The 16352-nt window shown below is 37.5% G+C and overlaps 1 protein-coding gene across 1 annotated transcript in view; it reads left to right on the top strand.

Annotated features, from left to right (window-relative positions):
- Nucleotides 1–16352, top strand: part of LOC102476311 (glutamate receptor ionotropic, delta-2) — a 909022-nt gene that overhangs the window by 748861 nt on the left and 143809 nt on the right. Inside the window, exon 4 of the mRNA XM_006148786.1 lies at nt 13168–13373. Within this exon, the coding sequence (XP_006148848.1) occupies nt 13168–13373 (206 nt within the window). The remainder of the gene's footprint in view (nt 1–13167; nt 13374–16352) is intronic.

The following is a 16352-nucleotide window of genomic DNA, read 5'->3' on the forward strand; positions in this document are numbered from 1 at the left end:
ATGAAGGTCACAATCTGAAAGTTATATATTTAATTGGTATTTGGAGAATTTGGGTCCAGATTGTTGTAGGATCTGTGTAGAAAAAAACAATTACGAAACATTCCAAGCAAAACAGGATGTCAGAATCACCTTCTCGTCCTGAAGTATTTTTTAAAATATGTTTTAGCCATTATAATCTCTTCATTAATTAATGATCAGCTTACAAACAAGAGTGGAAATTTAGTCTCAAAACAATAAATTGTAATTCCAAGAATAGTTTGGGATAAAAAGTATAGTTCCCAATGAGAAAAACATGACAGCTGGCTGTGGTAGCACAGTGGGAATGCACCGCAAACTTAAATGGGAGGGTCCTGAGTTTGTGCCCCAAGGTCTCCTCGTCCAGACACTTGCATATGTGGGGTCTGTGATTTGAGCTGGTTGAAACTGAGGGTGGGTTGTGACATGAACTCACTGTTGTGGGTACTTCATTATCTCTTTCTTATGGAAAAAATTAATAAAATTAAATATTTTTATTGACAAAATGTGAAACTAAAGTTGTTTAACCTTCTTAGGAAGAAAGAGTAAATTATCTTTAGAATACATTTATATGTTTAAGGGTGTTTTTAACATTTAAATAGTTTTATGACCAGAGGATTCGTATTTTTCATACAACTAAAATCAAAAGAGAAAAGCTTCCAAATACTTTCAGATTAGTATTTCTTCTAACGTGGTTTTTTTCCAATTCTTTTCATCAAAGTTTTAATCATTTTTATAAAAATGTTTAAGTTGTATGAAAAGTGCTAGAAGATATGAATTTTGTAGTCATAAGAATAACTATCATGGAATAAACTTGTATGTGTATAGCCCTGTAGCCTAGTGGGTAAGAAAGCTAGATCCTACATGGCTGAACACAATTTGAAAAGCACTCTAGACACTTAGGTATGCATGCTCCAAATCCAGACAGGATGGCGAGATGAAGGAGAAAGAGTGACAGAGTGACCATGTCCCAATGGGGGTGATTCATTCTCTCTCTCTCTCTCACACACACACACACACACACACACACACACACACACACAAGTACAGGCATGCTCGGCAATTAAAATAAAAAGTTATATAACTATCAGAATTTTTAGCTAACTAACACAATTGAACCATGATCATGTAGAGGATATGGAGGCATAAACAAAACGTCAGAATTTGATTTGGTAGATTCCTAAAACCCAAATATGGAAATATATTCCAATCACTAGAAGAGCTTGTTAATAATTGCAGCACCTGGGATGCATCTCAGAACCTTAAATTCTGAATTTTTGTAAGGTAGGACAGCCACATATTTATTTTTTTAATTTCCCAGGCGATTTGGATATAGCCAGCTTTGTCCTTTGATGAGGCATCTGAAAACAACAAATTTCAGCAGGTCTCTTCTTCCACTTCTTGATCAGTAGCACCACTGACCCTGTCAGAATACTTCAAGCAATACAGAACTCATTAGTCTGTGAAGGAGTTTCTTTTACTTTTGGACATTGGACATTTCTAGTTGTCAGAAAGCTTTCCTTCATCTGAATCTGAAAACACGTATGTTGGACAAAATGAGCCATTGTCCACAATAATATATAAAATGAGTAGTCTCTTCGCTTATAATTACTTATCAATAAATTAAAAAGTGACTCTGTCCCCCTTGCCCCCTGATCCCACCCTAGGCTTCTCGATTTGATGTGTGTTTCAGATACTCCACTTTTCTAAGGGCCTTTATTTCCATCTATCCTACTTTTTTCATCTCATCATGAAAGATCTGACACATTTACTAATCACACGGTATCATAGGCTGTGATATCACTGTAGACAAAGGTGTGACCTTTAGCTCTCTCTAGCAAAATACAGAACACATGTACCTTTCTGTGTTTTCTCATGATGGTTTAATGGAAGCTTTGTAAATTTTATGTTAAATCTTTATTGTGTTGCTCATTATATTGACTAAACCCTTCCATTTTGTATGCTCCAAATGCTTAGCATGGTATTTGTGCTTTCAATCTAATGCTTTCCAAGTGGAAATGTGGTCAAGTTATAGCATTGAAAGAGGCTCATGAGAGGCAGTTGGCAATAATCCAGGCAGAATACTGACAAAGAGGTGTGAGTGAGGAATTAAGATGGATGTACCAGCCAATGCAGAAACCAGAAAGTTATAAGAGGAGGTGGTCCTTAGAATACGAAATAAAGAGTAGACAGATTGCCTTTTTTTTTTTTTTTTTTTTGGTGAGAGATTTTTTTTTTTGCTATAGGGTGCATGTGCTCACCGGAGAGACAGAGAAACAGAAAGCAAGAAATCATGCCCCCCCCCATGGGGGGTGGCCACACTACAATTCCTTCTGCTTCTCCTGGGATTTGGGGCACACAGACGCACATGCCCAATGTATTTCAAGCTGTAGGGTCTGGGACTTGAACCACAGTCAGCCATGTGGGTATCTACCACCTTAACCACTATGCCGCCTGCTGATCCCACAAATAGATTCCTTTAATAAAGGAGTCTGTGCTCAGTATTGATGAGAGAAAAAATGAATTTCAGGGCTGTGAAAACTGGGTAGAAGTGACTTACTAGAATAATGTAAATAGTAAGGTGGATATTCTCTTGATCTTCTCTTGTGTAGGAACAATATTGGTCCCACAGCTCAATACTGGGATAGAGAGGTTGATCTATTGGAATGGATGGATATAGACTAGATGGATACTACAAAGACAAGGAGCTAAGGAATCTACTATGATAATGATGTAGAGACATGAACTTATTGAAAACAGTCATTTTTTTTTTACTATGTTGTTACCTCTATTTCATTTTGTATTGGCTTCATTCTAAAGCAAGTGCTGGCAACCCCAAGAAAATCCTTTATTGTTAAAAAATAATAATAATTTTCTTCATTTATATGAGGGGAATACAAAAAGTTGTGCAAATGTGGAATTTTTATTTTGGTGCAAGAAAATTTTTAACTCCATGCCTAGATTTTTCATAGTATGCATTGTTCATAAACTTTTGCAGACTTCTCATCTATCATATATTATATATCATACATATAGATTGATACTCATATATCAGTTCTCATACCCTATTGGTCCTTTGCCAATCAGGGATATGAAAGGCTTCAAGTCACCAGCCTGAATTACCCAATGGCCCTGTGATGGAAGGACAGGTGGGCTTCCTTTTGTGGCCTGAAGAAAACTTTACTTACAAGAAAAATAAATAAATAAATAAATAAATAAATAAATAAATAATAGATATTTCTCATTGTAATTCAACATTTGAAAATAGCTTTTAGAACATATACTTCTTAAATTTAGTTTCAATTTGTTTGTGTTTGTTGGTCAGCTAAAAAATATTTTGTTTTATACTCTTAGCCTTTCTGACATGTTTATTAGTGTCAGGACAGTCTTTTCTTAGATTTTTGACCACATGCAAATTTCTACTATAATTTATTACAATATTCCTGAAAATCAAAGATCTAAATGTATGTAATAGGTGTTGACAGGCTATCCTATCATGTAAATGAATATATAAATATACTTGGTAGAAATATTTACTTTTTGACATCCATATTCTCAAAGACAAAGAAAAAAATAACTTCAAACGTTAATACATGAGTTATTTTGGAGCTCCTCTGCATACTGAAAACAATTTAAGCTCCCAAATTTAGTGGCAATACACAGTCAAGTGAACGGAGGTACTTAGTGCCATCTTTCAGCATATTGCCCTCTCTACTTACAAAATAAATAAATAAATAAATAAATAAATAAATAAATAAATTATAGATATTTCTCATTGTAATTCAACATTTGAAAATAGCTTTTAGAACATATACTTCTTAAATTTAGTTTCAATTTGTTTGTGTTTGTTGGTCAGCTAAAAAATATTTTGTTTTATACTCTTAGCCTTTCTGACATGTTTATTAGTGTCAGGACAGTCTTTTCTTAGATTTTTGACCACATGCAAATTTCTACTATAATTTATTACAATATTCCTGAAAATCAAAGATCTAAATGTATGTAATAGGTGTTGACAGGCTATCCTATCATGTAAATGAATATATAAATATACTTGGTAGAAATATTTACTTTTTGACATCCATATTCTCAAAGACAAAGAAAAAAATAACTTCAAACGTTAATACATGAGTTATTTTGGAGCTCCTCTGCATACTGAAAACAATTTAAGCTCCCAAATTTAGTGGCAATACACAGTCAAGTGAACGGAGGTACTTAGTGCCATCTTTCAGCATATTGCCCTCTCCTTCCAAGGGAATGCAACATAGTGGTTTTGTTTTTTTTTAACTGAATATTGGGTGACACGCCTATGATTGCATTCCTAAGAATCAAAACAATCATTCCATATAGTCTTGATGTAGGTTTAATCAAGACCCATAAAACGGACACATTCCTCTTAATTGATTGCAAATGTTTATGATTACCCTGAGAGTATTTCCAAATGTCTGATGACTGTAATATTATTGACTTTCTCTCTAGACAGTTTTAAAGCTGTTTATTACTCATTTGGCTACTTGCCAGCATTCAGTTCTCTCATTTACTTCAATGTGCATCAATAAGCATATAATTAATCCAAGCATCTTACTGAACTATTTCTTTTGCATGAGGACATGGTATGTCAAATAGGTAAAAATTTTATATTCCACTACTTTGGATTTGTTCATAGTAAAATATCCTTAACAAATATTGATTAGCATTACAGTAAAGATGCTTTTCATGCTGAAATATTATGATCTCATGCTCAAATCCCAAGTTCTTATCAAACAGAAAATCTCAGTGATTGGCCACTATCACAGGACTGTGTCAGCTCAAAATCTGATACCCTGTGTCATTTTCTTCATTTAAAAAGTAAGGCACCACAAATGTCAAATTAGTACTCAATGAATGATTCCAGTTCTTTCTGAAGTGAGGGTGTTTCTGCACACAATTATGAAAATTGTTAAATGGTTAAAAGCCTATTTTCCCAGGAAGCAAGCCATTTATACAATATACTTTGCTATTCATGTTTTGCAAAAATCCATTCAGCTCAGTGATGTATCTCATGTATGTCATCCAGCAGTATGGCATCCCTTTTTATCTAAAAAAAAGTCACAAAGTTCTAATATTCATTTTAAAGCTTGGCATTCTGTCATAATTTCAGAAACCAAATGTGCCAAATGCAGTGTTAAAGTCTTACAGCTCCAAACGAGGTCTTCAACGCATTATGTGATGAAAATGATTAAACGTGACCAGTCTACACAAAGGATAGAGATGAGTAGAGAGAAAAAACAATTCGGACACAGAAATCTTAGGGATAGTGCCAGCAAGTAGTGCAGTGGTTAAGGAAGCTGGGTCCCACATGGCTGACTGTGTGTTTTAAATCATGGACCCAGCAACTTGAAAAATACACCAGGCTTGGGTGCATGTGTGCCCAAAACTCTAAGAGGAGAATGGATTATGACGTGGGTAACCCCCTGGGGGATGATTTCTCACTCCACCACCCACCCCCCTCCACCCAGTCTCTGATGAGCATACAGACCCTATAGCAAAAACTTAGAGATAGATCTCTTTTCCTGTTGAATTCAGGATTTTAAATGTTATATTTGAATACAGTGATCTGACTGAAAATTAGTATTTTGATTTGTTCAAGAGAATGTCACTACCTTTAGTTAAATTGCAACTGCATGGGCCAGAAGGTGGCACAAGGGTAAAATGTAATGCTTTGCAAGGCTGACCAATATGGGAGGGTTCTGGGTTTGTATCCATAGGTCTCCCTGAGTACACCAAACATGTGTGCGCCATGATCCAGGGCTGGCTGAGGCTGATGTTGGACTATGGTGTCAACTCTTTGATGGGAATTCCTATCTCTGTCTCTCTCTCTGTGTTGCTCTTACTCATGAAAGAAATAAATGCATTAACTTGACTGCAGATAACTGGAAGTCTGTCCCACACCAAGAACTGCTGCAGACCATTGTTGAGCCAACCTCAAAGACCAAGGCCTCCCTCTCCTGGCTCTTTTTACCTCCCTTCCCTTGTTGCACAAAAGTTATTCCGATTAACTCTCTGACAAGCTTCCCATTTTCTGATCTCCATCTTCGAGCCTGCTTCCCTCGGAACCAAACCTTCTAGATTTTGGGATGTTTTACTTAAACCTGAAAGACAGCTATTGATTGACTACTAACTAAAAACAACAAAAAGTCGGAATCAGTGGGTGGCATAATATTTGAGGTGCTGGACTCCTACATGACTGAACCATGGTTCAAGTCCCTTGAACCTCACACCAGGTGTATATGCTACTATGCCCAAAATCCCGAAAGGAGAATGGAGAAGAAATTGCTGCATGACCATCCTCTCTGTCTCTCTGGCAAGTGCATATGCCCTATAACAAAAATCTCTCTCAAAAAAAAAAACCTTAAAAATAATAAAATTATTGGAAAAATATTAATATGTGTGCTGATTACTATGATGTTTCTTAATTTTTTCATTTAAAATACCCTATGTAAAGAAAATGTACTTTTTACTATAAGTACTACTTAGCATAACGCGAATATTTATATGTACCTTTTTACAGTCTTAGTAGGAAAAAAATACTAATATCCTATTCACACATGAATATACCTACCTTTTTTGTTGTTGTTAAAGAGATTTTTGCTATAGATTGAACGTGCTCACTGGAGAAACAGAGACACATAAAGCGAGAAATCACCCTCTAGGGGAGATGGCCATACTGTAATTCCTTCTCCTCCTTTCTCCTCTTGGGATTTTGGGCACACCCACACACGTGCCTGGCACGAGTTTTAAGCAGCTGGGTCCAGAACTTGAACCATGGTCAACTACATGGGAGTCCAACAACATAGCTATCTGCTGGTCCCTATAACTATCTTTTTATAGTCTAGATAGGAAAAAAATATATATAAGCAGTAATAATAAAATAATCTGGGTGCTACCCTTAAGAGAAGTTAGCAGATTAAACTAAGAAACTGTGACCTAGGCAGCATTGAGTATGTACATTTTTGGGGGAGAGAAAGAATCCAAAATATTCACGACTTTTCTCCAGTGTCTGTGACACCGAGAAGGTGTGGAAATTGGAGCACTGGCTCTCAGACTTCTCTTTTAATAATCATCAGGTGAGAGAATCTCTGGGCTTTTTCTTGAGCATTTCTGATTCCTTAGGAGTAAGGCTATTAATCAGCTGGCCTCAAAATATGGAGATTTTCCCATATTATTTGGGTAAGGTCTGAAATCTTCATTTTCTTTTTCTTTTTTAACTTGTCAGAGGGTAGGTGCACTGGCCAGAGAGAGAGAGAGAGTGGGGATAGGGGGCAGTGTATAGAGAGAAAGCACCCCCCATAGGGACCAGAATCCCTTCTCCTGTATTCCTTCCTCTTTTAGGGGTTTTGGATGTGCACACACATGCACTCAATGAGGTTTTGTGTTTTTTTGTTTGTTTGTTTGTTTTTTTAAGCTGCTGGATCCAGGACTCAGTCCTTGCAGTTGGCCATGTGGGATCCAGCTGCCTTAACCACAGGCTGGCCCAGAAATCTTCATTTTCAACAACTTCCAGATGATTTGAAGCTACAATTTAGTGGACCACAACTTGAAAAGTGTAGACCTAAGGGTTGAAGTATTGTTCTGTGGTTTAAATAACAAGAGCATTATGTTACATTTCCACAGGTCAGAAATCTGGCATGAGAGCATGTTGAGCTAAAATCAAGGTGTTGAAAGGGTGGTGTCGCTTTCTGATGGCTCTTGGGGAGAATCCATTTCTTTGTGTTTTGCAGCTTCTAGAAACCACCTACTTTTCTTCACTCAACATGCCCTTCCTTCAACTTCCAAGCCAGTACCTTTGTATCTTTGAAGGTCTCAGCCTATTCTTTGGGAGTCGGATCCCTCTCTCTCTCCTCTTCTGCCTGCCTCTTCCAATTTGAAGGGTCCTGTGATTATATTGAAGCCACTCAAACAATATGGGATAATCTCCATATTTTAAGGCCAGCTGATTAATAACCTTAAATGCATCTGCAGCCTTCATTCCTGTTTGCTGTGTAACCTAGCACATTCAGAGATGTCAGGGACTAGGAGCTGGGTGTTCTGGGCAGGCCATTATTCTGCCTCCCATAAGATCCTGTTTAGTTCCTAGGAAAACAGTTCTTTTCCCCCCTAATCGTATATTTAATACCTCTGTTAATGAGCTTTCCACTACTTGCTATTATGTAATTCTCTGGTCACTAGAATTAATAATCACTGTGAATGACTGAAGCTGCTGTTTAACTTTCTGATAACCATAAATAGCACTCAGTCCAGTTGATAGGCTGGAAGCTCCTTGAGGTCAGGCACTGTGTCGTTTTTGTTTCTGTAAGGTGTGGAACTTAACTCATTTACTGCTACCTAGTCAGCATACAAAGAATGGAGCTGAATAATTGTAGTGGTTGATTATGTTCATATTTAATTAACAAAACCAAAGGCCCACTCTCACTTTTAATGACTATTTTACACAGAGCAGCTAATGACATGATTTAGATGTCTTTCTCATAGAACTTACCAATTGTATTATACCATGTGTATGTAGCGTCAGTCTCAAATAAGCAACTGTGACTGTTGAACTCCTGCATCCCAAAGGCCATCCTTGGTCTTTATACTTGCTGTTTTGGGTTAAAAGTTATCAGTAAATTTAAGGGGATCTGGCCAGTTGATAGGGAGACGAGGTCTCTTAACAGTTAATCAAATATCTCTTAACATCTGCTGGTCTACTTGAGACCAGCAGATGGCATAATGGTTACATTGCTGGACTCCCACATAGCTGACCACAGTTCGAGTCCTGGACCCAGTGACTTAAAACTCACACTGGGCATATATTCATGTTTGCCCAAGATCCCAAGAGGAGAATGGAAGAGAATGGATTGTGGTGTGGCCATCCCCCCTGGGGAGGCGTGATTTCTCAGTTTCTATCTCTCTCTCTTTCTCTGTGAGTCTCTCCAGCGAGTATATGTGTCCTATAGCAAAAATCTCTCTCTTAAAAGAATAAAACAGAAATTTACTACTAAAGACAATCATAAGAGCTCCCATGCTTCAGATACTACACTGGATTTTGTGTACACAGAGAGAGAGAGAGAGACACCCCCACTAATCTAATCTTTGAAGACATCTATAAGATATTTCATTTACTGATTGGAAAAATTTGTCAAACAAATGTAACACTGACGTGTCTAGAAGTGACAACAAAAAGTACTCAGTAAGGAAGGGAAACAATAGTGGCCTTTTATTACAGTACTTTTCTAAAGAATACAGATATTATTTCTGATAAAAAAAACATAAAAGCTAAAAAAGTCAGACTATTTTTTTTTTCTTTTTTGGGAGGAGGATTTTGCTATAGGGTGCGTGCCCTCACCATGAAGACAGACAGACAGAAAGAAATCACCCCCCAGGGGGGATGGCCACGCCGCAATCCCTTCTCCATTCTCCTCTCAGGATGCTGGGCATGAACACACACGTGCCCGGCATGAGTTTAAGCCACCGTGTCTGGGACTCAAACCATGGTCAACTACATGGGAGTCCAGCGACATAGCCATTGCGCTAACTGCTGGTCCTCCAAAGTCAGACTATTTTTAAGTTAAGGGGAATTAATGTACAGTCTCAGTTTGAATCATGCAGTCTAATGAGTCACTTTCAGTCTTAAACTGGATTTCCTTCAGCACTCACAGCCAGTCACCCACTTCAGTCTGATCCTCAGTTTAGAACTTCCAATAGGTTAAGACTGTCTTAGAATGAACTCAGACCTTCCTGTGTTTGTCAGAGGGCTGCGTAACCTGAGCCTCCCTCTCCATTCTCTCCACCTAAGGGCTGTGACCACACTGAAACCCTTAGGTTTTTTCACACACAAACTCTTCACTCCCTTGAGGCATTCTCCAGGGCCATGTCTTCACTCCCTATCTCTTTTCCTGAATAATGTCTTCTCATACTTTCATCCTTTACATCACAGTTAAAATAGCAGTTTCCTAATTATTGATAAAATGAGTTCTCCTCCCTGACCTGTAAGTACCCACTGGAACATCTTCATTGTTTCCTTCTAAGCATTCAGTGTGATTTGTATTTATTACTTTGCTTACTTGTTTTCTGTCTCAGTGTGGGGGTGGGTATTTACTGTTGTGCCCCTAACACACAAGATTATGCCCCATATTCCAGAAATATCTTTCAGACAGACCTTTAATTTTCTCAGAATTAAGGTGTGAAATAGCACTGATGGTTCCTTTTTCTGATCGGAAGCTTTCCTAGACCATAAGTGATCTGAAGCTCTGTGTTCTCCTCCTGCTGTGTTTTCTGAGCATCTGTGTCAATGTACTTTCGACTTTATTTTGTTTTAGATGCTCACTTAAGCCATTCAAATAAAAATGGGACAACTAACAATCCCAAATCAAGAATCTGTTCCAACAGGAAAGGCATTTGGGTTCTGGGGTGGGACCCAGGCTTTTGTATGTTTAATAAGCTTCTCACATGATTTTGATTCATGCTGAAGTGTAAGCACATCTGCTTAGTGTGGACGTAGTCCTGTCATTACCATACCTCTACCTGCGTCTGCCAAGTTCCGTCGGATGTAACCCTGTCTTTGACCCATGCTTCCGTGGGTTACACACTGATGCGCCAGGCGACCTGGATGCTAGATGAATACGTAATGCCTCAATCATCCCAGCTTTCTCATCTCCTGTCCTGCTTTGGCTGAGCTTCCGTTCTTCTAAACTGCTTTGATGCTAACATCCTGGGTTTATAATTTAATTAGGAATAAGGAATGTAAGGTAGAATTTGTACAGGGTATCTGTTCTGAAGAGTTTTAGAGTTATCAGATAAATCAATGTATAACATTTATGGTAATTAAAAAAAATTATTTTTTTCCAGAGGACACATGCACTTGCCAGAGAGATATACAGAGAGAGGGAAAATGAGATGTATCCTCCATGGGGATGTGCATACCACAATTCCTTCTCCTCCACTTCTCCCTTATCAGGATTTTGGGCATGCATACATATGTGCTTGGTGTGTTTCTCAAGATGCTAGGTCCAAGACTCAAACTGTGCCATCAGCCAGCCGCATAGGATCAGCTGCCTAAACCACCATGCCACTGGCTGGCCCTCTAGTAATTGTTTTAAAAACAATCAGAAATATAAAGCAAAGTTATTTTATTGATTTATAACTTTGCAAATAAAAACTTTGGTTTTAAGTATAATTTTCCAGTTTTGTGACTATTTCCTTCTAGCGACTTAATTATTGCTTTTATTTGTTAATGTCTTAAATGTGTTATCACCATTGAGAAGTAAATAAACACACAGTTATATGCAATTAGGGATTTTGAGATACAGTCCATTCATCATAAGTTTTCTGCAATCCCATTTCTTTCTTTCTTCAGTTTTTTTCCTTTTAAATATTTCATGTCTTAGGTGTATAATGAGAACTATAGTGTCTGAATGTGTAAAAAATATATAGTAAGAGCAAATCTGTTCTTTTTTTTTTTTTTTTTAGAAGTTTTTCCTATAGGGCACGCGAACTCGCCAGAGAGAGACAGAGAGACAGAAAGCGAGAAATCATCCCCCAGGGGGATAGCCACGCCACAATCCCTTCTCCTCCATTCTCCTCTCGGGATCTTGGGCACACATGCACACACCCCCAGCGTGAGTTTTAAGCCTCCGGGTCCAGGACGAGAACTGCGGTCGACTATGTGGGAGCCCAGCGACATAGCCATTATGCTAACTGCTGGTCCCCGCAAATCTGTTCTTTTAAGACCATTTGGTGCTAGGTATAGCTTCTCACCTTACATATCAACTCAGATACCTTTGTCTACACCCACTGTAGCACTAGAAGAAATATTTGTCATGTTCCAAATACTTATTGATACTTCGGTATACATGAGAGTACACATTTATAAATACTTTAACTAGATTTTATATTCCTTATTTAAATGTGAGGTAGACACAGGACTTATTTGATACCTTTTCAGAATGTTACTTAGCATAGTATGGATGTGTGACTATTTTGCTCCTCATCGTACATTTTAAAATGTTGCTCGATGTTTTCTAAAATGCTGAAATGTATATTTTGAAAATTGATGTTTTATATATAAAGAACATCCTCCATACTTCTGAAAACTTTCCTACCAGGTGTTCCAAATTTGAGCTAAGGAGATAGAACTCATAAAATAGACATAAATGCAGCTGTTGTATTTGTAGTCTAAGTTGTACTTGCATTTCTGATCTCGGGTTCTACCAGAGATCCGTAGAAGATGACTGACTTATTTATTTATTTATTTATTTTCATTTTATTTATTATTGTTTTCCAATTTGACCAGAAAGAGACAGAGAGACAGAGACAGAAAGAGAGGGAAAGTGAGAAAGGAAGCTATCAGGTCTGGAACTTGAACCATGGTTGGCCATGTGAAAATTTAGTGCCTTTTTCCACCATGCTACCTGCCCAAAGATGACTTCTTAAAACTTTCTACTTAGGAGCCGGCAGGTGGTATAGTGGTTAAGACATTGGACTCACACATGGCTCACTGTGCTTTGAGTCCAGAACCCGGCAGCTTGAAAATCACACTGGGCACAAATGCATGCATATGCAAAATCCCACAAGATAAATGGAGGAGAAAGGATTGTGAGTGCATGTGCCCTATAACAAAAACCTAAAAAAACAAAAACAAAACAAAACAACAACAAAAAAAAGCTATTCCGATTACAAATGTCAAGTTTAGCAATAATGTTACCTATTTTAAGAAATGTTGGTAATGGTAATCTTGATACAGATTCATCTGTCCTCAATAATATTCATGCATTACTTGAGGTTAACATGTCTCCTCAATGTTGAGAAGAACAGACAATATACTTTCCTTCTTCTCATACTTTGTTTAAGGAAGTGAGGTTCCTCTCCAACAACCTTCCCTCACTCTGGCCAAGTATTTCAGTGTTGAGATAATTTAGAGTCCTGTGTCAAAAGAAAGAAAATCATATAAAAAATACTCCTGCATTTTTCATATAAATACATTAAATCATACAAACCTTAAACATTTTTAGAGTTCTAGTAGCAATTCAGTTATTTTAGACCATTTTCAATGTTGAAAATGAGCTTTCTGAAGGTAAAATAGCTTTGTCTCGTTTCTGGACTGTAATTCACATTTTGATGGACTTTTCATGTTCCTAGATATCCGTGGAATACAGGAGTTTTTGGACAAAGTGTCTCAGCAGGGAATGGATGTTGCACTTCAGAAGGTAGAAAACAACATCAATAAAATGATCACCACTCTCTTCGATACCATGAGAATAGAGGAATTGAATCGCTATCGAGACACTCTTAGGAGAGCCATCCTTGTTATGAATCCTGCCACAGCCAAATCCTTCATTACTGAGGTAAGTAGAAACCTTCATGGATTGGGGGTAGGGTGTAAAAATTAAATGCGTTAGAATGGACCCCACAGAGGTGATGAAAATTAAAAGCAGTGCTAAGGGAATTAGCTAAACAACTCTCATTAACACTAATGGAGGTAGCACAGTGAATTCCTTGTTCATCTCATTTACCCCGTACTGTCCAGTTAATTGCCAAGAATGTTTGTATTTATATATATTTAGGCACATCGCCAGGACAATTTTAAGAGATCTTGGGGGGATTTGAAAGTGCCGTTAATTGGAATGAATCGAGCATGTTCAAGAATGAATTCATGAGTGTACAGCTTGTAACTTTTCCTGGATAGTTTTTTACAACTTAAAATTTTGCTTTGGAGAAAACATTTATTTGAATGGGGCTATCATTGCGTGAGTATGATTTTTACAAACATGTAGCAGATTTTCTTTTGCTCTGCGAGCTCTGGAACAAGACACATAATTAAAACAGTTAGAAACTACAGCATGAGAGACTCCTTGCATTTTATGATGCTATACCTTCAAATTTAAATTGTATCCCTTTCTTTGGTTTAGAAGCTCCAAAACTTCGTAAAAACACAGTTAAGGTTTTTCCGGTGATTGGTTTCTAACACTTGCCTGCTATTGCTTGGAAAGGATTATCAAGTCATTGTCTTTTACTTCACATTTCTATAATGTTTTATACAGTGTTAGAACTGTTCATGGCATCACATACTTTGACATGGATTTTATAATTAGTGGGGGTTTTTTGGTGACTTTGATTGATAATTTTGTCCTCATTTTGCCATTATGCTTCCTTTACCTTTTGAAGTATTACTCAGGAGTTAGCCAGTGTCTAGGGTCATAGAGTGGAATGATTACTAAATTTCCTTTTTTTTTTTTTTTAATCTTCTATGATCACAGAAAGCCTCCAAATTAGGGATGCATTAATTCTTTGACAGCCTATGAAATAATTGGCATCAAAGGAGACTATAAATCACTAAGCAGAGTAAAATCTGTGGAAAACCCTAAAGATTAATTTATTTTAATAAATTTTGTTATGCAGCTTAAGGACAAATATAGAACTTCAACTTTTTCAATGTATGTTTTTATGAGTTTCCTGTTTGCTTCAAGAAGTACAAGCTCTCCTGGAAGACTGAAAGCAAGTACACAAGGCATGTGACATAAGTTGGAATGTAAGAATTGTTACAGATATGGTTGGAGCATCTTTGGTCATTTTTAGCTGGGGGCAGCACAGAAGGCATTACTGAGAAGCCACATTGGAACTAGACATTATATCATGAGTAAGAATTCACAAAAAGGAAGTGGTGGATAATAGACAAATGTAGGTTAATATCTTAACCAGTTTCCGGTCATATGTTGTAGGCAAATTACTTAACATGTATGAACCTTCAATTTGTCTTCAGCATAAAAGGAATAATATCAGATTGTCATAAAAAGCATGATGCATTTTTGCATAGAAAAACACATCATGACTTTTCTGACAACCCAATATATTTTCCTACAGATTAGGAGTCTAATGAAAACTGATGAGATACTCTATAATATGCCTTTAATGGATTGAGGGAAGGCTTAGAACTTAGTAGATGTCAACACATGGAGATTTTAGATCAGTTCTGCTAGCACCTAGCACAGTACCTGATACATAGCAAATATTCAAACAAATGCTAGCTAAAGTGAAAATAATGTCAAGATGGTCAAAGACACAGGCTATGGTAGTATACTCAGAGTACAGAAAGTATTTGTTCTAGATTAAAATACACTGGAGCCAGTAGGTGGTGTGATGGTTAAGGGCATTGGACACCCACATGGCCAGCTTGCTTTCTCACTTTCCCTCTCTTGCTCACTCTCACTCTGTCCCTTGCTGGTCAAATTTAGATCAATAAATAAAGTTAAATAAAATAATTCTTTTTTTATAAAAAGGGAAAATACATGAAGAAGAACAGTAATACACACTGTGTGACACATGTATTTATACCAGACGGCAAAGACCCTTGAGTGATAGGGAAACAACACAGACATTTTTAGCAACAAGTTAAAGTAAAGGGTTGAAGACTGGAGAACATAAAAGTATTAAAAATTATAATGGACACTAGAGACAACGTGGAAAGAGGGTATGAGAGGGGAAGAGCTTAGGGAATTGGGGGGAGAATGGAGAGGTGAGACACTTGTGGGACACAGATAAGGTTTATTATCTGTTGATGAGGATGTGTATGGTGGTCTCAACTGGGCTGGACTGAGGTGTATATCATGCTGGGTAAAGTCTCTTCACAATCTAAATGATGTATAGTGATTTAGTGCATGAATAATAATTAAAATATATAAATTTAAAAATAAAAACAAAAACAAACAAAAAGTAAAGAGTTGTAAAGGGGATGGGATGATCAGGGCTTTTGCTTCAGAGAGCCTGTAGGTGAGGAGCCTTAGAAAGTAATCGCAGACTGCCAGAGAAAAGTCAGAAGTGTGTCTGGGGCTGGCGGTTATGGGACACAAGACTGCAGGAGAGAATGTCACTCAGGAACAGATCATCAGAGGTCATGTGGCCAGGAGATTAAGAACCAGAGGAAATTTTGAGGTTTTTAAACAGGAAGATAATGGTGCTATATGTGCTATGACTGCCGGAACAACACCACCAGCTGGGCGGCCTAAACAACACAGACTCATTGTCTCACGTTCTGAAGGCTAGAAGTCCAGCACGGTGATGCTGGCAGGGCGGCTGCCTTTTAAGTGTGCTGTGCAGAATGATCTGTCCCAGGCCTCTGTCCTTGGCTTGTAGATGTCAGTTTTATTCTAATGTCGCTTCACATTGACTTCCTTCCCTGCAGGTTGGTGGGTCCAGATTTCTCTTGTTAATAAGGACACTGGACATTTTGGATCAGAACTCAGCCTAATGTTTTCATTTTAACCTTTATTTGGAGATTACGTCATATTCTGATATTCTGGATGTTAAGACTTAAACTTACGAATTTG

This window comes from Tupaia chinensis, unplaced genomic scaffold (genome assembly GCF_000334495.1).
Source record: "Tupaia chinensis unplaced genomic scaffold, TupChi_1.0 Scaffold000245_1, whole genome shotgun sequence".
Taxonomy (NCBI): domain Eukaryota; kingdom Metazoa; phylum Chordata; class Mammalia; order Scandentia; family Tupaiidae; genus Tupaia; species Tupaia belangeri.